Source organism: Chiloscyllium plagiosum, unplaced genomic scaffold (genome assembly GCF_037043375.1).
Source record: "Chiloscyllium plagiosum isolate Xiang-an unplaced genomic scaffold, Cpla_swu_hap1 HiC_scaffold_30, whole genome shotgun sequence".
NCBI lineage: Eukaryota > Metazoa > Chordata > Chondrichthyes > Orectolobiformes > Hemiscylliidae > Chiloscyllium > Chiloscyllium plagiosum.
This window is the reverse complement of record NW_028270168.1, coordinates 17,641,171-17,663,026: the sequence shown is the minus strand read 5'-3', so window position 1 is coordinate 17,663,026 and position 21,856 is coordinate 17,641,171. Positions and strand designations below refer to the sequence as shown.

At 43.3% G+C, this 21,856-nt stretch overlaps 1 protein-coding gene across 3 annotated transcripts; it reads right to left on the bottom strand.

Annotated features, from left to right (window-relative positions):
* Positions 1-1,515: 1,515 nt before the first annotated feature.
* Positions 1,516-21,164, bottom strand: LOC122563567 (keratinocyte differentiation factor 1-like). 3 transcript variants are annotated; one of them, XM_043717462.2, is made up of 4 exons: positions 20,979-21,164; positions 4,370-5,473; positions 3,987-4,061; positions 1,516-3,394 (listed from the first exon to the last, which is right to left on the bottom strand). In XM_043717462.2, exons 2-4 carry the CDS (start codon positions 5,454-5,456, stop codon positions 3,318-3,320), a joined length of 1,239 nt encoding a protein of 412 aa, XP_043573397.2. In that variant the 5' UTR covers positions 5,457-5,473; positions 20,979-21,164; the 3' UTR covers positions 1,516-3,317. The 3 variants fall into 3 exon arrangements, with proteins under 3 accessions (XP_043573397.2, XP_087832907.1, XP_087832906.1); XM_087976781.1 differs by lacking the exon at positions 20,979-21,164 and adding an exon at positions 20,710-20,888; XM_087976780.1 differs by lacking the exon at positions 20,979-21,164 and adding an exon at positions 18,761-18,874.
* Positions 21,165-21,856: the final 692 nt, after the last annotated feature.

Sequence of the window (21,856 nt, the reverse complement as noted above, 5' to 3'; positions counted from 1 at the left end):
AACCTCCTCGTGGGAGCACGAGGCAGCGCCGATACAGTCATCGATGTAGCGGAGGAAAAGGTGGGGAGTGGTGCCAGTGCAGCTGCGGAAGATGGACTGTTCAACATATCCTACGAAGAGGCAGGCATAGCTGGGGCCCATGGCTACTCCTTTGGTTTGGAGGAAGTGGGAGGATTGGAAAGAGAAGTTGTTCAGGGTGAGGACAGAGTCAGTCGAAGGAGGGTGTCAGTGGAAGGGTACTGGTTGGTACGGCGGGAAAGGAAGAAGCGGAGGGCTTTAAGTCCTTCGTGATGGGGAATGGAGGTGTACAGGGACTGGATGTCCATGGTGAAGATAAGGCCTTGGGGACCGGGGAAGCGAAAATCATGGAGGAGGTGGAGGGCGTAGGTGGTGTCCCAAACGTAGGTGGGGAGTTCTTGGACTAAGGGGGACAGGACCGTGTCGAGGTATGCAGAGATGAGTTTGGTGGGGCAGGAGCAGGCTGAGACAATGGGTCGGCCGGGGCAGTCAGGTTTGTGGATTTTGGGCAGGAGGTAGAAACGGGCGGTGCAAGGTTGTGGGACTATGAGGTTGGAGGCAGTGGATGGGAGATCCCCTGAGGAGATGAGGTTATGGATGGTCTGGGAGATGATAGTTTGGTGATGGGAGGTGGGGTCATGGTCAAGGAGGCAGTAGGAGGAGGTGTCCGCGAGCTGGCGTTTAGCCTCAGCGGTGTAAAGGTCGGTGCGCCTCCCTTGTCTGCTGGTTTGATAGTGAGGTTGGGGTTGGAACGGAGGGAGTGGAAGGCTGCACGTTCCGAGGGTGAGAGGTTGGAGTGGGTGAGAGGGGTGGAGAGGTTGAGGCGGTTAATGTTGCGGCGGCAGTTGGCTATGAAGAGATCGAGGGCGGGTAAGAGGCCAGCACGGGGTGTCCAGGTGGATGGGGTGTGTTGGAGGCAGGGGAAGGGGTCGTCAGAGAGTGGGCGAGAGTCTTGGTTGAAGAAGTAGGCACGGAGGCGAAGGCGGCGGAAGAATTGTTCAATGTCTCGCTGCGTGTTGAACTCGTTAATCCGAGAGCATAGGGGAATGAAGGTGAGGCCTCTGCTGAGGACTGATCTTTCATCCTCAGAGAGGGGTAGTTCTGGAGGGATGGTGAAAACACGGCAGGGCTGGGAGCTAGGACCTGGCGTGGGGCTGGAGCTGGGAGTGGGGGCGGGGTTGGGCGGTGACGGAGATCGGCGTGGGGGCGGAGTTGGGCGTGGTTACGGTGATCGGCGTGGGGGCGGGGTTAGGCATGGTGACGGAGATCGGCGTGGGGGCGGAGACACATGCGGCGTTGTGGTCGCGCAGGTTAGTGATGTCACTGGGGGCGGAAGTGGCTGCGGCGGCAACCCAGGGGGCGGAAGTGGCTATGGCGACTATTCAGTTGGCAGAGAGAATAACATGGAAACTTTTGAGAAGATTGAATTATAAAGAGGGTGATTAAAGGAAATCAATTCAAATGTGATGTTAAATGCAGCGCACAGTTAAGTTAAAATGAGTGAAAACTGAATTTTATAGAAGAGGAAACTTTTAAAATAATGTACAACCATTATTTACTTTTTAAAAATCTTACATTTGCACCCACTAAGTCAGAATAAATTCCTTTGTCCATTTTCATGAAAATTGTCCTTGTAAATGGTGATACTGTAATTACACCTTCCCATGAGAGGTGGCGCCATCAAGCTTCCCTTTTACTTTTCCAAACTGCTGACCTTCTCACACTGTCTGCAAACTATCCAGACTGGTTTCTGCTACATTCACTGGAACTGAATCCAGCTTATCACGAGGTTTTCAGTTGAAGTCACAAACCCAACCACAATACAGATGCAACACTTCATGTAAACCATCAAATAAAAGTCTTAATAATTACAAATGGATTTAAAAACCTACAGCTATTGATAGAATGAACAGATGGTGAAAGCAGACATTTGTAAAAGTGTCCCACGGAGTTTATAGCACAGATAGGTTAATACAGCAAAAGGCTTTATTAGGTTAATATCCTGAGGAAAGGGACTTCAATGGGTTAACACACAAAATGGAAGGACTGCAATTTGTTAATGTACCAGCAGGCAGGGCTCTGATGGAACATAGTGGCTCACTATGGGTTTACAGCAGCACCTGTTTGCCGAGAGAGGCAGCACAGGATTCTGTTTCAGAAATACACTCTGAGCCACAGGGCTCCTCTACCCCATCTCCACACTCACTGTTCCTGCTCACAGCTACCTGCAAAACTGAACCTTACCAATCATCCTCCAGTGTTTCATCCTAGTGGCCAGCTCATGTTAAGTCTACACAGCGAGGATAGTGGACTATATTGGACACCACAGCAGAACCTAATCCTTCCCTCAATCATATTTAGAAGGCAACAGGTTGGATAACAGGGAAGCGACTTGAAGCCAGTGTTGTCCCTCCCAAGGTGGGATTAAATGCTTCATCTCGGGTGGGAGATGGAACCTGGATCCTTTCTGAAATCTGTGGAGTTCAGTGAGTTTCTAACTCTGACCAGTCTGGGTCCTCACTCAGTACAGCATCAAAGATGATGGCCTCATGGAGCTGTTCACACCCAATATTTGTTGAAGGCCCAAGGTTAGACTGTACAGGAAGACTTGGCCAGTGAAATCCTGCATCAAGTTACATTACATAAAACCTGTCCTGAGTGGAGACTGGATGCAGAATCAAAAAAGTGATTGAGAAGGACAGAATCAGGGATTGAGGCATTTTTCAAATTGCAGATAAGATTCCAATTGTTGCTTTAATATAAAAAGCAACTTATTAAAATCAATATTTCTCACCATGATTCACTGTATTATCCAGTGACACAAAACAATGTACAAAATATGCAAAGTAACTGTACAACCGCCACCCCTGTACACCATCCACCTCCCCCAGCATGAACATAACCCCCTGACCAGTTCCTTATTTACACTAGTTCAGATTTCGCTGGCACCCAGTGAGTTGTTATTTACCCCACATTTTCCCCCATCCACCTGCACCTCCCCCCTTTCTGCCTCTCTCCTGCTTGCTGACCTTTGGCACTGAGCCTGGACTCTTCATCTGCAGGGGGCAGGAGGTGGAGGGCTAGATGCAAGCAAGAGGAAGAATGGCCTCCTCCAGGTTATCATCATCAGAATCACTGGACTCCAAACCAGAGCACATCCCTTGTAGGGAGCAGGGGAAATCAGCTTCACAGTGAACAAGAGCCAAGTCAATTCCATACTATCCACTGGTCTCAAGAGTGTCTGGCCACTCAGTGCGCTATGCACCCAAATTCCAATGTGGAAGGTCCTAACTCCAATCTTAGATATACACTTTGAGCAATGGGGCTCCTGATGAATCCGTCTCTGTATCTTGAAGAGAATCATCTTTACGTAAATCTGGAGAGAAAGACAGAGAGGGAACAGTGAGTGTTAGTTCCTCAGTGGGAATCTGCACTCTGGTCTGGAGTTTGGTGCGCGTTCACAGTAATGGAACAAAAAGCACTGGGGTGGGGAATGGTCACATCGAATCTAAAATGACAGCTCAGGACAGCAATAGGATAATGATCAGTACACTGACTGCAGAGAGATGAGGGAATGAGAGCCACAGAAACTGGGAAATTGGGTGTGGGACAAACAGCAAGAAGGGTATAAGGTGGTGGAGTAAGGCAAATAGAAAGAAGATGGGGGCGAGGTCAGAGGGGGGTGGAGAGAGAAGATGGGGTAAGGTCAGAGAGAGCGGAGGGGGAGAAGACAGGGTGAGAGAGAGAGGGAGAGAAGATGGGGCAAGGTCAGGGGGTCAGAGAGAGAGAGATAAAATACAAGGCAAGGTCGCAGAGGACAGAGTGAAAAAGACAATGAAATGGGGCAAAGTCAGACAGAGTCAGAGAAAGAAAGAGAGGAAGATAGAGGTGTGGACAGTGAGAGAGGGAGGTGAGGGTCTTGGTCTGAGACATAGAGAGAAAAGGACAGAAAGTAATTTGCAAATTACCTGGTGAACACAGCCGCTGAATTTGTCTTGCTCTCTCATCAAGTGAATCCACCACTGAAATCTCTAGGTTAAGCTCTTAACAAAAGAGAAAAACCAGAAATCATAGCACAGCAATCATACCATCTTCCAGCCAAACCTCAAACAAGAACACATCTCTGCCCACCTGCAGACAGATACAGCCCTCCAGGCAGATAGACAACCAACACAGCCCCATGCACCTTATCCCACCCAAGTGGAGCTCCAGTGTATTTCTGGCCCCTCCAGTACATCTATCTGGGTGCAATTTCTGTGCAGTATCCTCCCCCCTCCCCCCCCCCCCCCCCACGCAGCTCCAGTGCATCCCTCTCCCCTTGCACAGTGCAACTCCAGCACAGTTGCCTCACCTTCACTGGGCAAAATAGTCTCGGTTTGAGGTCTGAGGTCAACAGGAGTAGGAGTGATCAGTCTTTCCTCACTTGGCTCTTCTGGTCCCCTTTTCTTACTTTTCTTGGGCTTCCGGGTGCTGATCCGGACGATCCCAGTCACTATCCGGCATTCCGCATCCTTCTCATTGATTTTGTAGCCTTTGGTGATGCTATCAATGAGCTCAGTGATCTCACTGCTTTTGCTGATGAATGTAGTGTCAGAGGTACATTGGGCCAACATGTCAATCTGGTGAATGCTGAACAGCTCCAGCAGCTTCTTGTTGATGTACTCGTCCAGCTCTGCACTCGACATTGACACGTTTAGCTCATTGTTCTCCAAATCTTCCTCCAGAAAGGAGGGGAACTCATCGGAAATTCGTTTGTGGGAGATTGGTGAGATGCTGCTGGGACTCTCTGATTGCTGAGAATTGAGGGGGGTGTCCTTGTGGCATGAGTCTGTGGACAGAGTATGACTGTGAATTTTCCAGATTACCTGCTGTCCTCCCAACTTGACATCATAATAATTAAAACTGTTGCCCGCAAGGTTAGTCTTCTTCTTGGAGCTGGGTTCAGAGTTCAGGGGAATCCCATGGGTTGGGTTTTCAATATACCGCAAAGTGTTACTGTCAATGTCTTTAGCACGTGTCGGTGGTTCTGTCGACCTGGAACATGGATTGTAAACCCCCGTGTCAGCCTTATAATATCCACAGCTCACCACACAGCAGAAAACCGCCTTAACCATCTGCCAGGTAACACAGGTTCCCAACCCACATGACTCACACACACTTGCCTCCTCTATTGTTTCAACTGACCCCGGGATGAACCCAATGTTTTCCGCGTTATTCCCATTTGAATCTCTTGGATCTGCTTTCCGGCTGTGACTTTTAGCCAGCAATTTGCTTTCCTTCCTCTCAGCTCGTCTGCTTTCTGGCATTGAACCTTCATAAACCTCCAGGCTCAGCGAGTCCACAGAGGCTGGCAGCCGAACTGGAGAAGTCAGAAGCCTGGGTTTGGCCACAGGCTTATCAGCCTGCCGTGGAGCAGCTCTTCGCCCAGTTCCTTGCATGACTTACACTGAAGCACCTGTGGAACAGAGAGGACAAACGTCACACAACACACGCAGCCACTGGACCAACACATTACCACCAAATGGAGACAACAAACCATACAGGGTGAACCCAAGGATATCTATGAGGCCCAAGAATAGCTTGGGGCCAAAGAGAATCCAGCAGTAGAGGAGGTGAGGAGCAGCTGCAGGAATGTCCTAAGGGCAATTTAATGAACTGCAAGCACACTGAACCACAGCATACAATCTGAGGATGTTTTATCCCCTTCCCTGAATGTGACATGTAGAACCCAGGCAGGAAGTATAAGGTGGGAGCAACTCAGATCACTTCTACCCTCAGAAAGCAGTTTGAATTGACTGACCAGCTACAAAAAAAGGTTAAAAAAAATACAAAGAGTAGTCAGCATAGATTTCAAAAGGGATGGAATGCAAGACGAAGGGGCTGCATGGTGGCTCAGTTGTTGGCACTGCTGCTCCACAATGCCAGGGACCCCAGGTTCGATTCCACCCTCGGGCGACTGTGTGGAATTTGCACATTCTCCCCATGTCTGCATGGGTTTCCTCCCACAGTCCGAAGATGTGCAGGTTAGAAGTTGTCCATAGTGCCCAGGGATGTGCAGACTAGGTGGATTAACCATGGGAAAAGCAGGTTTACAGGGACAGGGTACAGAGTGGGATGCTCTTCGAAGGGTTGGTATGGATTTGATGGGCCAAATGGCCTGCTTCCACATTGTAGGGGATTCTATGAAGACCAGTCTTACTGATTTCTTTGAAATAACAAGGTAGATGTAGGTAATATGATGGATATAATATATTTGGATTTCCAAAAGGACTTTGACAACCTACTGCACAGGAAACTCATGACCAAGGTCAAACATGTGGAGTAAGGGGTTAGTAGTAGAATGGATAGCAGGTTGGATACAAAATAGAAAGTAGGGATATGGATTATAAGTAGATAATCAGACTGACAAAACAAAGGAAGTGATATTTCACAGGGATCGATAGTGGGGCCACTGTTATTCACTACTAACATAAATGATTTGGGAATTTAAAAAAATTTCAAATTTCACAGAAGACACCAAATTGGGATGCTCTTGATATAGAGGACTGTAGCAAAATAAATGAAGACATTAATAAACTAGCAATATGGCAATTTTATCAGCAAATGAACTTTAATATTTTTAAGCCTGAGGATGTCACATTTCAATAGGAATAAGGAAGCCACATGTTCCTTGCTAAACAATTATCTAAACAAAAGAATCTGGGAGTTCAGATGCACAAATCATTAAAAAGTAGTGCCACATTATCACAAAGCTATAAAATGGGATTCAATACACTGATTCACTTCTAGATGGTCATGTACAGAGACCTAAGTCACAACTTGGCACAATGTGCATGATTCTGGACCCCACCGGGACTCTTTTCTCTGGAAACGAAAAGACAAAGGGGCTGCATGACAAAAGTCTCTAAGATAACAAAAGGGTTTTATAGAATACATGTTAAGAAAATGTTTCCACGCGTGGACAAAACCAAAATTAGACATTATATATATGATGAATTTTCTATTTGAATTTATTAAGAAAACTCTTTACTCAGCATGCAGTTAGAATGTAGCACTCAATAACACAAAGAGAACTCAAAGGAGAACAAAATAGATACATTGACTAAACTTGATGGAGAAAGGAATAAAGAGATACGGTGATAGATTGAGGCGAAGTAGAGTGGAAAGCTATGGTGGAAAATAAACACTGGCATGGGCCTGTTATGTAGTGGTTTGATAGGCTAGAGATAATGTTAGACTGACATGCCTATTTTTGTACAGGGAATTAACATTGATAAAAGGCAGAGGAAGGCGTTAAGTAGTGCTGGGAGAAGAACAAAGGGGAGGCCTATGATAGAATGGGGAACTCAACAGTGATTAAATGGCAAAGGGCTGATGGTGCAATAAAGCATTAGGGGATAGTCATGGAACAAGTGTAAAGAGAAACAAAGTTGGGTCCTGCTGAGCTGTACATGCCAACAGTGAAAACATTAACAACAGTTGCCATGAAAATGGAAGCAAAGCTATTCTCTAAAGTTGTGAAACTCAAGCCGGAAGGTTGTAAACTGCCTAATCAAAAGATCAAAAGCAGTTTTTGTGCACTTGTATTGAACTCTATGAGAACAGTATAGGAATCTGAAGTCAGAGAAGTCATGGTGGGATTGTGGTGGAGAAATGATTGGAATTGGTATTAATGATTGCAGAACAAAGTGGGTGTAGAGCAAAGCAATATTCCAATTTGCAGAGTTGTCTTCCCAAATACAGGAGGCTGTGCCATGAAGGCCACCCCAGTATGGAGGACAATATAATATGAATGCACCTCTGCTCAAAATCATGGATGAACCAGGAAATTCACTCCGGACTAAAGTCTAGGTCTGAGGCATACAAGTCGGGCAATCCTGACCTATATTGAAAATTCAATTACAACCTTCGTAAGGCCATCAGAAATGCTAAGAAGCGTTACCAAACTAAGCTTGAGACCCAGACCAACCACATAGGCACCCATTGTTTGTGGCAAGACTTAAACCATATAACAGGCTACAAAGAAAACTCAAAGGAATTGTGGGCAACAGTACATCCCCACCCAACAAGTTCAATGCATTCTACATTTGTTTTGAACAGAAGGTCATTGAAACAATGTCACCTATCCCAACAGCCTTGTACGCTCAGTCACCATGGCAGAGGTTAGATCAGCCTAATTGAGAGTGAACCCATGGAAAGTGACTGGCCTGGAACGAGTCCCCTGGCCATGTGCGAAGATCCTCTGTGAACCAGCTGGTGGGAGTTATCGCAGATATTCGCAGAGTGTCATGGAATCATACAGCACGGAAACAGATTCCTCAATCCAACTCATCTGTGCCAACCTGGCATCTGAATCTGACCTAGTCCTATTTGCCAACATTTGTCCCATAATCCTCTAAACCCTTCCTAATCATATACCCATCTAGCTGCCTTTTGAACGTTGTAATTGTTTAACCTCTCCTTATTACAATCTGAAGTCCCCATCTGCCTCAAGAAGACCACCATTATCCTGGTGCCAAAGAAAGATCATGTAGCACGCCTCAATGACTACCGCCTGGTGGCTCTGACATTCATTATTTGGAATGCTTCAAGAGGTTAGTCACAACTCACAGCAACTATAGCCCATCAAACTGCGTTGACCCTTTGCAATCTGCCTACTGGCGTAACAGGTTCACAGCAGATACCATCGCCCTACTCTCATCCCTGCAATATTTGGATAACAAGGATAGCTATGTCAGGTTCCTACTTGTTGACTATAGTTTCACCTTCAACACCATAATTCCAAATAAACTCATCTCTAAACTCCAAGACCTAGGTTTTGGCTCCCCGCTCTATAACTAGATCCTCAACTTCCTGACCCATAGACCACAATAAGCAAGAATAGGCAACAACACCTCCTCCACCATAATCCTCAACACTGATTCGCTACAAGATTGCATCTTCTGTCCCCTATGTTCCTAACACGATCATGACTGTGCAGCCAAATTCTGCGCCAACTCCATTTACAAGTTTGCTGATGACACCACTGCTGTAGGCTGGATCTCAAACAATGACGAGACAGAATACATGAAAGAGATTGAGTGGCATGGCATAAGGACAACAATCTCTCCAACAACATCAGCAAAATGAAGGAGCTGGTCATTGACTTCAAGAAGCAGAATGGAAGGCATGGCCCCATCTGATCAATGGTGTTGAGGTGAAAACGATCGAGAGCGTCAAGGTCCTGAGAGTGTCTATCACCAAGAATCTGCCATGGTCCATCTATGTCAACACGATGGTGCAGATAGCACAACAATGTCTCTACTTCCTCAGGAGGTTAAGGAAATTTGGCATGTCCATAAAGACACTTACAATTTTTATAGATGCATCATACAAAGCATCCAATCTGTATGCATCACAACGTGGTATGGCAACTGCTCTTTCCAGGACTTCAAAAAACTACAGAAAGTCATGAACACAGTCCAGTCCATCATGAAAACCAACTTTCCATGCATTGACTCCAGCTATACTTCCCGCTGCCTAGGGAAAGCAATCAATATAATAAAAAACCCTCCCACCCTGGTTATACTCTCTTCCATCCATCTCTGTCAGCAGAAGATATAAACGTTTGAATACACATATGAATAGATTCAAGCACAGCTTCTAACCCGCCAAACAGACCTCTAAAATGTTAATGTTAATGTTGATCTCTCTCTCTCTCTCTCTCTCTCTGCACCTTCTCTACAGCTGCTACCTTGATATACTTTGTATGGTATGATCTGTCTGTATAGCACACAAAACAAAACTTTTCACTGTATCTCAGTACATTTGACAGGTCAGATAGGGATGTCTGGTCGCCATGGACGAGTTGGACCAAAGGGTCTGTTTCCATGCAGTGTGACTTTATGACTCTGTAACAAGGCCATGGAAAAATCTGTTAACCTGGATGGACATTTTAAAATTGGGGATTGCTTATCCAGGATCCAAAATGTGTCAGTGAGCACAGGGGTCATGGGTGAATGGGACTTTTGCTAAGTTAAAGCACTTTCCAGCATCTGCAGTCCTCACTGTCTGCTTGTGTAAGTTAAGACACACAACAAAATTTCAACACTCACACTCTATAAAGTGATACACCTCTACCACAAATATTAATGCTGTTACAAACTGACACCAACTAACTTTACCTACATTAAAAATCAATTGTAAGATCACAAAACCATAAAATATGGGTTCACAGCAGGCCATTCAGCCCACTGACTCTGTTCTGCCATTCAATAACATCATGGTTGATCTGATAAACCTTAACTCCACTTTTCTGCCTTTTCCCCATAACCTTGATATCCTTACTGATTAAAAATCTGTCTCTCTCAGCCTCAAATATACTTAATGACCCAGCCTTGACTGCTCTTGGTGGTAAAGCATTTCACAGGTTCACAACCCTCTGAGAAAAAACATTCTGACTTATCTCTTTCTTAAATGTGCAAACCTTTATTCTGAGGTTATATCCTCCCATCCTAAACTCTCCATCAAAGTGGAACAACCTTTCTTTTCTGCATCTGGATAGAGTGAATAGTCAAGGTTTTTTCCCTAGGGTAGGGGAGTCCAAATCTAGACTGAATAGGATTAAGATGAGAGGGGAAAAATTTAAAAGTGACCGAAGGGGTTTACTTTATCATGTAGAGGGTGGTACGTTTCTGAAATGAGCTGCCTGAGGTGGTGGTGGAGGCTGATGCATTTACACTATTTAAAAGGCATCTGGATAGATACATGAATAGGAAGGGTTTAGAAGGATATGGGCCAAATGCTGCAAATGGGACTAGATTAATTTTAGTATATCTGGTCGGCATGGACAAGTTGGACCAAAGGGTCTGTTTCCAAGCTACACATCTCTATGACTTTACCCCATTAAGCCCCCTATGAATCTTGTAAGTGTCAGCAAGATTCTCTCTCATTTTTCTATATTCCAGTGAGTACAGGCTCAACCTCTCCTCATGAAACAGTCCCTCTATACCTGGCATCAGCCTAGTGAAAATTCTTTGGACTGCCTCCAATACTATATCTTTCCTTCGATAAGGGGCCCAATACTGTTCACATTCCAGTTGTGGTCTGACTAGCATCTTGTACAGTTTTAGTAATGCCTCCCTTCTTTTTATTCCAATCCTTTTGAAGTAAAAGCCAACATTTCATTTACCTCCCTTATTACCCACTGAACTCTGATGCTAGCTTTTGGTGATTCACACACTCCCGAAGGATTCTGAAATCCCTCTGTTTTGTAGCTTTGCAGTTTAAATAATAGCTAGCTATTCTATTCTTTCTGCCATAGTGCATAATCTCACATTTCCCCACATTACATTCCATTTGCCAAATGTTTGCCCACTTGTCTAACCTAGCTATATCCCTTTCAGACCCTTGTCATCCTCACCATTTGTCCTCCTGTCCGTTTTTATGGCATTTGCAAACTTGGCTAAAGTGCATTCCCTTTCCTCTTCCAAATCACTAACTTATATTATAAATGATTGTGGACTCAGCTCTGATCCCTGTAGCACAACACTTATTACAGATTACCATCCTGAAAATAACTCCTCCAATCCCAACTCTATCTTCTCGTGGTTTGTCAATTCTCTATCCATACTAATATACTCATTCCAATACCATGAGCTCTTATCTTGTTATGTAGCCTAATGTACGATACCTAATCAAGTGCCTTCAAATCCAAATACATTATAGCTACTGCTTCTCCTTTACCTACATTGCTTGTTACCTTCTCAAAGAATTCTAATAATTTTGTTATTTCCACTTCATGAAGCCATGTCGACTCTGCTTGATTGTATTTTGCCTTTTTAAATGCTTTGCTATAACATTCTGTATAATAGACTCTACTATTTTCCCAATAACAGACATTAAGCTAACTGGCCTATAGTTACCTACATTCTGTCTCCTTCCATTTCCAAACAAAAGGTATTACACTGATAGTTTTCCAATCCTCTGGGACTTTTCCATAATCTAAGGATTGGTTCATCTCATTCCTAGAAATCCTCTTCCTTACTGAATTAAGCCATTGCTGTGAGACATGAACAACGTCTTAAACATCTGCTATTGACCGTTTTTGCTGCTAAACATCTTTTCTGAGTCACTCCAGCCAGCTCTGCACTCATTCCTTTGTAATTACAAATCAGGAGTGTGATGGAATACGGTCCTCTTTCCTGAATGAGTGCAGAACCAATAACACTCAAGAAACTTGGCACCATTCAGGACAAATCAGCCCCTGCTTGTTTGGAACCTCATCTGTCTCCTTCAAAATTCATTCCTTTCACCATAGTACTGTACACACTATGTGTCGATTTTGAGATGCACCGAACAAACCTACGACCTCAATCAGATAGAAGGATAAGAGCAGCAGATGCATGGGAGCACCATGACCTGCAAGGTCCTCTCCAAATCACACACCATCCTGAACTGGAAACATATTGCCGTCCCTTCACTGTGGCTGGGTCAAAATCCTGGAACTTCCTCTCTAACAGCACTGTGGGTTAACTATACTACATGGGCTGCAGTGGTTTAAGAAGGCACCAAACTTACCACCATCTTCTCAACGGCAATTAAGAATGAGCAGTTAATGTTGTTCGAGCTAGCTACATCCACATCTATTAACAAATTTTTAAAAAAGTATCCAGAATGGTGGCAGAAACCCCAAACTTTGAGAGACCACCCCTGACATGAAGCAGAATGCTCAGGTGGACCACACATCAACCACACCCTGCTCACTGCCAATTCAAGTGATTCAAAGCAAACCAGTTCTGCAGGGAAGGGAAAACTGATTTTATCGCTGTACTGACTGCAAATGAATGAACAGGTTTCTTTCAGACACATGTTCTGGAATAGACTGAGAAGGAGTGATGGGTCAGAGATAGAGGGATTGATCGATGTACAGCAAAGTCCCTGACAGAGGACTGAAGGAATAGAGGGAAATCCCCAACAGGGAGTAGATGATGAGGGATTGGGTGGATGTGGGTAGTTGATGGTGACCAGCAGAGATTGCCGAGACAGGTTTGGTCATTGCTTGAAATAAAATAAAGAACTGAAGATGCTGGAAACCTGAAGCAAAAACAGAAAATTGCTGGAGAAACTCAGCAAGGTCTGGCTACATCTGCAGAGAGAAAGCATAATTAATGTTTTGAGTCCAGTGACTCTACTTCAGAACTGTTTCTGGAGATGGTTCACTGGATTTGAAATGTTACTGTTTTCTCTACACAGATGCTACCAAACTTGCTGAGTTTCTTCAGTAATTTCTGTTTTTGCTCATTGCTTACCCTGTGTTATACTGGCTTCCTGCAGCATAGCAATTTGTGAAGCAGTTTAACAGCTTCCAATCCTCAGCATCCCAGGTGCACTCTCATTGAACAGCAAAATACACAGATAAACCATTATGTCCTTTCACTGATGTTTGAAGATGGCAGCAAAATTATAAGGCAGTTTAAAAATCATACAAGATTTGTAATTACTGAAGTCAAAAATGAGCAAGTCATGCTAAATTAAGGAATATGGGGAGCATATGGGTAAGTGGCGTTGAAATACCTATCAGCCATGATTGAATGGCGGAATGGACTCGATGGACCGAATGACCTTACTTCCACTCCTATTTCTTATGGTCTTAAAATGACATGTCAGAGCTTAGCTGGAGTATTTTACAATTCTAGACACCATAATTTAGTTAAATAGGAAATAGGAGCAGTTGGCAATTAGGTCTATTAGGTCCACTCTACTTTTCAATATGATCATGGCTGACGGTATATTTAAATACCATATTTCATCTCTCTCCCTCTCTCTCTCTCTCTATCCCTAACATCTTTAATCTCTAGGAATCTATTTCTTTCTTACATGTATTCACTAGCCATATAAATACAGTGGCTACAAGAACAGGTCAGAGGCTAGGAATACTGCAGTAAGTAACTCACCACCTGACTCCCCAGAACTTGTCTGCCAACTAAAAGGCATAAGACAACAGTGTGATGGAATACTCCTCACTTGCATGGATCAATGCAGCTTCAATGTCATTCAAGAGGCTTCACATTATCCAGGACAAGGCAGCCTGCTTGAACAGCACCTTATCCACAAGAATCACTTCCTCAACCACCAATGCTCAGTAGCAGCAGTGTGTACCATTTGCAAAAAGTACTGCAGAAATTTAGCAGGGTTGCTTTGACAGCACCTTTCAAGCCCACAACCACTTGTATCTAGAATGAAAGGACAGCAGATACATGGGAACATCTCCACCTGCATGTTGTCCTCCAAGACCTAGAGGAAGAGACTTGGAAATATATCGCTGTTCCTTTCGTACCACTGGGTCAAAATTGTGGAATTCCCTCCCTAACAGCATTGTGGGTCTACGAGAGCATGTGTTCTACTGTGGTTCAAGAAGACAGCTTCTCAAGGGCAAGTGGGCAAAAAATGTCAGTGATGTCCACATCCATGAAAGAATTTTTTTAAAGTCAGAGACTTTGCCTCCACAGCCTTTGATGGCAGAGAATTACACAGATTTACAACTCTCTGAGCAAAGGAATAATCTCTTACTTCAGTCTGAAATAGCCTCTGCACAGCCTGAGACTACGATACTTTGTTCTGGAAGCCCCCAGCCAAGTACAGAGAAGATTCACCAGGATGATACCAAGGATGAGAATCTTTATGTAAGGTGATTGGACAAAATGGTATTCTTCCCTGTAGAGCAGAGAAGGAGAAGGGGAAATCTACAGAGGAATTCAAAATATGAAGTGGCTTTGACAGAGGGGAGAAGGGAACACTTTCCTTTGGCAAGTCAGTTACCAGAATTACCAGATTTAAAATAATTGGCAAAAGTACTGGACAGGAAACATAGAAACTGAGAAAACAGAAGCAAGAGTAGGCCATTCAGCCCTTCAAGCCTTCTCTGCCATTCAAGATGATCATGGCTGATCATTTAATTCCCCCTACATCAGTTGATCCCTATAGCCCCCCAACAACTATATATAACTGAGGAGACTAAATTAGGAGAAATGTTTTCTCACAGAGGTCGGCTGTTATCTGGACTTAAGGGTAGTGGAAGTAACATCCACAGGAGATTTCAAGAGGCAACTGGATGTAAAGTTAAAGATGACTAATTTGCACGGTAATGGGGAAAACAAAGAGAGGTGTGTATCTAAAATGGACAGATCTTTCAAAGAGCTGGCACAGACATCATTGTGGACTGAATGATTTCCTCCTGCACTGTATAATTGTATGATTCTGCACCTGTGGGCATTTGTTACTAAACCGGTTTCTGATGACTAATATACATGCAGACTGTTCAAAATTCTAATCCATGCCCCGGGCAATCAAGGCTGTTACTCACTGTTGTTTTAATAACACAAAGATTTGAAAACATAAAGGAAAATTGCAGCAAATCAGCTTCCCACTCAACAGCTACTTACATTTCAATAGCACTTTCAACGTGAAAAAAAACCTGCATGTACCTTAAAGACAAAACGTGGACCCCATATCAAAGAACGATGCTGGGAGTGGCAAGGATAAAGGTTTTAAAGAGGGAAGAAAGGTTAAAAGGCCAAGGCAGCAATGGTGGAGCAAAGAGGAATGGGAGATGCACAACAGACAAAACTAGAGAAATGCAGAGATCTGAGAGGTGTATGGTTGGAGGAGGTTACAACGACAGGGACCAATGAGGCCAGGGATGGATTGAAAGCATTGCTGATAATTTTACTCAAGGCACTGGTCAAATGATAGGCATTGTAGGTCAGTAAGCACAGGAATACTGAAAGAATAAGACTGTCGTAAGTTAGGATATGGAAATTGACAGACGGTGAAAGAAGAGTTTGCTGAGGATAACATGTAGATGAGTGGTCAAGTATAGATACTTGAGGGCCCTTCTGTCATAACTGACAGAAACCTAAGGACACACAATAGTCTGGCCATGATCAGACCTGTAAAAGTGAAGCCATTGAACTGGACAATGGAAAGGGAGATAAGGAGGGCAGAATCAGATAGGATGCCATCTGTGACTTTGACTCAGACCAGGAGCTCGTTGACAGGGGAAAGGGTTTGAATATCCCAAGACATTTAGATCCGAAGCCAGGAAAAAAAGTTTGAATTTAAGGAGGGACATTCTCGCATTGGATGCAGTTTAGATCGAAAGATTCACTAAGTTGATTCCTGGAATGAAGAGATTTCTTATGATGAAAGGTTGTGCAGGTTCGGTCAATTATTTTTGGAGTTTAGAAGAATGGGAGGTGATCCTGTTGAAACATGAAAGAATCTGAGGGGACTTAACAGGGTAGATGCTGAGAAGATGTTACCCTCAGGAGGGATCCCGGAACCTCAGGTTCGGGTGCAGTGCAGTGCGCGTATGCAGGTGTGCAAGGATTAGAAGTCAGAAATTTACAAATAGTTGTTTAATAATACAGATCTTGAATAATACTCATAAACTATACATTTTGTGAAAGCTTTTCATCTTGCACTCATCAGGACAATTTGCAAGAATAACAATTCAAGGAGAAATCCAACATTTATACTGCATAAGAGGAGTGTGTTGATTGGTTGGCAAGTGGATTTTGATTTGTAGAGGCATTGCTATGGATAATGCATGATTAATGCTTATCGACAGTTAACAGCCAGGTTTTGTTTAAATTTTAAACTAGGCAGGTTGACTCTGATTGGTCAAGGCATTGCCATAAGAAATGAACAAGTCAGTCAAGTGACACACAGAAAAATGGAGTTAAGGCAACATCAGATCAGCCAAGATCTTATTGACTGGCAGAGTCGCCCTGAGGGTCCAAATCGCCTACTCCTTAGTATATTTATGATCTTATGCCCCAGGCAGAGATTAGCAGAGTGGGATTAAGTATCTTTGCATTAAAATATATATGAAGTTCTCGGACTTTGGGATACAGGACTCAATTTTGAATTGGCAGAGGATGCAAAATGTGGAATTGTAGCAAATAGTAAGGACAATAATAAATGACAGGCTGATACAACAGATGGGCATACGTTAGATGAAATTCAATGCAGAGGGAAGATGTGACACATTTTAGGAGAAAAAAATGAAGAGACAATGCATGACAAATTGCACATTTTTTAAAGAAAGGGCAGGCATAGCAGTGTTTGTATACAAATCTTATACTGAAAATGTGTTGCTGGAAAAGCGCAGCAGGTCAGGCAGCATCCAAGGAAGAGGAGAATCGACGTTTCGGGCATAAGCCCTTCTTCAGGAAAGAAGGGCTTATGCCCGAAACGTCGATTCTCCTGTTCCTTGGATGCTGCCTGACCTGCTGCGCTTTTCCAGCAACACATTTTCAGCTCTGATCTCCAGCATCTGCAGTCCTCACTTTCTCCTATAAATCTTATAAACTAGCTTTATAAGTGGAGACATACAGTATAAGAGTGCAGGAGTTATGTTAAACTTGTAAAACAGTAGTTTGGCACCAACACAGGATTCCTGTGTCCAGTTTTAGGTTCCACACTTTGATAAAGACATGGGGGCTTTGGAGATTTACTACAGTGGCTCTGGGAAAAAGGAATTATAGTTAAGTGGATAGAGTGGAGACGCTGGGATTGTTCACATTAAAGCATACTGGGAGATTTAATGGGTGTATTTTAAAATCATGAGAAATGTAGCTAGTGTAGATAAGAGGCTATTTCCAAAGACTGAAGATTTGGAAATTCAGAGAGCATGGATTCAAAGTGATTGGCTACAGAATCAGAGGAAATTTGAGAAAAAAATTAGGATTTTGAATTCATTGCCTGTCAAGGGGAAGAACATATGACAACTTTCAAATGGAAACTTAATAAATACTTGAATTTTTTAAAAAATTGGGATAGGAGGAAATGGGCCTACCTGAATTGCTCAAGAACTAAAGCATTCCCAATGACACAGAGATAGTTTACATCCAGTTGAGGGGGCTATTGTAGTTTCAGTTCATTTCTCACCTTAAAGGCCAAACTTTTGACACAGTGTAGTGCTCCCTCTATACTACACTGAAATTGATTATGCACTTCAGTCAATGGAGTTATACTTGAACTCAGAACCTACTGACTCCAGGACTACTATATTTCTCACTCCATACACTATACTGCCTGACCTGCTGAGCGTTTCCAGCATTGTCCACTGTTATTTCAGACTTCCACCATTCATGGTACTTGCCTTCTTTTGAAATATTTGCAGATATTCAAAATCACTTTCATAAGAGAGAAAAACTTGTACAATTTATACAGCATTTTTCAAACCTAAGTTTGAAAAGAGCTTTACAATCAATGAGTAACTTGCAAGGTGTAGTTCCTAGTCTCTTCCTATCCACAGCAACACCAATACCAGGGATCATTACAATACACAGACCGAAGTTTCAGTTGTCTCACCCTCGGATGTGGGGTGATGTGATTCAATTTAAATATGTTCACACCATGCAGGAAAGTTCAGGAGCTGAGCATGTCTGTCCATCTCTTAGAATAATTCTCTCATCAAATTCCACAATATTTCAGTTAGCCCAACACTCGTAGCAATAAATTATATTTATGTAACACCTTTAACAAAGTAAACAGGTGTCTTTAGAAAATTATTTCAAACATCATGACATAGCTGAATATCAAACTGACAGGCTTGTTTCAGGAACCAGACAAGGATATCAAAGCAAAGCGTGGTAAAAGAACAGAAAGTGTTAAGATGACAGGTATTCGCATTTCAAATGGATGGACAGGCAAGTGGAAAGATTCTAAGATATCACAGTCACTCAATTACTGATACCTGGCCCTTGAAGTCTAGGCCCTCTCACAGACACCCAGTTCAGTTATCCAGTCCTCTCACAGATCCTGCCATTACCAAACTGGAAAAGGTACAAAAATGAATTCATTTGGATGATAATTCTATCTGAAAGGTCACACTATAAAGAAAGATTGAACAGCCTGTATGTTTTTTTTGTAGTAGAAAAAAAACATAAGAGTTAACTTGATAGAAGTCTATGAAAAGGTTTAAGCAGGCAGATGCAGAGAAGTGGTTTCCAACTGTGAGTGTGACCAGATTTAGAGGTCATAAATATACCAAAAGCAAACTATTGCAGATGTTGGACATCTGAAATAAAAACAAAAAAAAAAGTTCAAAATAGTCAGCAGATCAAGCAATATCTGCAGAGAGAAACAGTCAATATTTCAGATCATGACTATCCTTCATGAAAAAGAGTCTGATGACATTAAGTAAAATAGAATTTCAGAGGATCCCTACAGTGTGGAAAAAGGCCCTTCGGCCCAACAAGTCCACACCGATCCTCCGAAGAGTATTCCACCCAAACCCATTCCCCTACCCTGTTACTCTGTATTCTACCCCTGACTAATGCACCTAACCTACACATTCCTGAACACAATGGGCAATTTAGCATGGCCAATTCACCTAACCTACAAACCTTTGGATTGTGGGAGGAAACCGGAGCACCCAGAGGAAACCCACGCAGACACAGGGAGAATGTGCAAACTCCACACAGTCGCCAAGCTAGAATTGAACCTGAGTTCCTGGCGTTGTGAGGCAGCAGTGCTAACCACTGAGCCACCATCCTGCAAACGTTATCTGTTTTTCACTCTCCACATAATATTACCAGCATTTTATGTTTTAGGTTGTAAACAATCGCTAATTATTTGGGGAATTCATAAAGACCTTCTTTATACTGAGTGGTTTGAAATGGGACTTAGTTGTACAGGAAGTAGTTGAGGTAAATTACACAGATGCAATCAAGTGGAATCTAGATAAACATGAGACAGAATGGAGTTGATGGATATGCTGATAGAGTTTGATGAAGACGACTTGTTTGTTGTATAAAGATCAGTATAGATCTATGAAATGAATGAGCTATTCATATGCTGTACTAAGAATGACACTACCTCGCCTCAGAATACTGGTTGGAAGTGCAAGTGGCCACATTCAGTCAATTAGATGGATTCAGAGTTTTTGTCTGCCTCTAATGCTAAACATCATCAATAAATTCCCAGATCTTGAGATGCGCACCAGCTTCCCCTCTCTAAAGTAACCACATGGGTTCTGTCGAACTGGCAAAAATAGCTCTGAACATATAATTCACTTGTCCACACCAACTCATCAAAATCTCTCTGAGCACCAGCATATGAAAAAACCTTCCCTTGGTGAACTGGATATAAAATCCTTGCCATGATTGGTAAAGAAAATGCCCCTGTTATTTTCAGTGGTGACAGGCTAAAAATTGTGTGATTCGAGGGCATGGAATCACTGGAGGTGAACTCATAGCTGTCAAAAATAACTAGAAAATGATATTGGAGGGAGCACAGTGCAGATTCACCAGAACGTTGGCGTTTCCACAAGGAGGATGGAGAATAAAAATGGGAAATCTGGCTAAAATTGTACAGGACAGTGGTGAGACTGCACCTAGAGAACATTCAGAGAATGGGATGAGGTCTTTTGCTTATGAGGAAAGGTTAGACAAAAACTCACTGCAGCTGAGAAAACCTTTGAGGAGATCTTATTGAATCCTGTAACATTCTGATGGGGCTTAACGGGGGGGGGGGGGGGTAGCCAATATCTAAAATTGGGGGCTACAGTTTAAAATTCAGGCAACACACATTTAAGAACAAATAAGGAGGAATTTATTTTAGAGGGTCGTTAGCCTCAGAATTCTGTATCCCAGACAATGCAGTGATTTTGCACATTCAAAGTTGAGATGAATTCTGACTTACAAGGGAGTGAAGGCAAACGGGCAAGAGAAAGTGCTCAGACTGCAATTAGTTCACGCGATTGAAGGAGGAGGGGGACGGCAGGGGCTCGAGGGGCCGAATGGCTTAATCTTGTACTTATTTATGATCTTCATTCCCTCTCTCTTCGACCTTCCTTTTCCCTCAGTCACACATCCATCGTCATTGCTCAACGTCGAGCTGAGAGCGAAAAGTTTAACCAGAAACAAAACTTCCCAGAGTTTGTGGCGGGGCCTCGGGTTCCGGTTCCTTACCATAACACGGTGCTGGAGCTGGTGCTGGGGCCGGGGCCTCGCTCGGACCACCCCCGCCGCCTCTGTCCGGCACTGGCCCCGGACTGTAGCCGCGATCCCGATCCCGTTCCCCGGTCCCAATCCCGGTGGGTCCTCACCTGGGCCAGGTAAACCCTGACGTCACTTGCTGCTCCAGGAAGGACTAAATGAAACAGGAAACGCGATTCGAATATAAAAAAAAACCCAAGGTAAAAGGGGGAGTAGTTTGTACAATGTGTTACACTATTTATGGAATAAAACAGGTCATTCGGTGAATCCACATGTACCTCTCTATCGTTTCCATTACCCCCTTGTTGGAATTCTGTCTGACTCCTCTTAACTGTATCCAGAGGGTTTGCCTCCACCATGGTAATATGTTCCACAGTCTGGCCTCCACTTGAGCAAGGAAGTTTCTCCTGAGAATGTATTAGTAAGTATCCCTGGTTCTGGTTCTCACCAGCAAATTTCTACTTCCAACCTACTATATCCTTCATAATCCAAAAATGTCTAGGTCAGCCTTCCATCTTTCTTTGGTGGGTAGAGGTTCAATCCCAATATTTTCTAACAAGTACAACCTTTCAATCATAGATTTATTCCCATCAATGTTTTTGCATCTTCTATTGCAGCTCTCTCCAGATCCTTCTATGGAGACGTTAATTGTGCTTGGTCCACCATGAGTAGTCAAACAAGATTCTAAACAAATTTACAGTAACTTTCTCACTTTTCAATTTCATCCCTCTTGAAATCAGCTTACTGCATTGCTTACTATTTTTATGGTTTCATTAAGTTCCATTGCTACTTTTATGATTTGTTCTGTCCCAGATCTCTTTTTCAACTGATTCCAAGAAGTATATGAGCTT

Excerpts from the sequence above, each read along its gene's own strand:
- LOC122563567 (XM_043717462.2), bottom strand. The coding sequence starts at position 5,456 with ATGCAAGGAACTGGGCGAAGAGCTGCTCCACGGCAGGCTGATAAGCCT. Across the intron at positions 4,062-4,369 it reads GACTATTTTGCCCAGTGAAG|AGCTTAACCTAGAGATTTCA; the intron begins GTGAGGCAACTG and ends TCTTTTGTTAAG. Across the intron at positions 3,395-3,986 it reads TCAGCGGCTGTGTTCACCAG|ATTTACGTAAAGATGATTCT; the intron begins GTAATTTGCAAA and ends CTTTCTCTCCAG.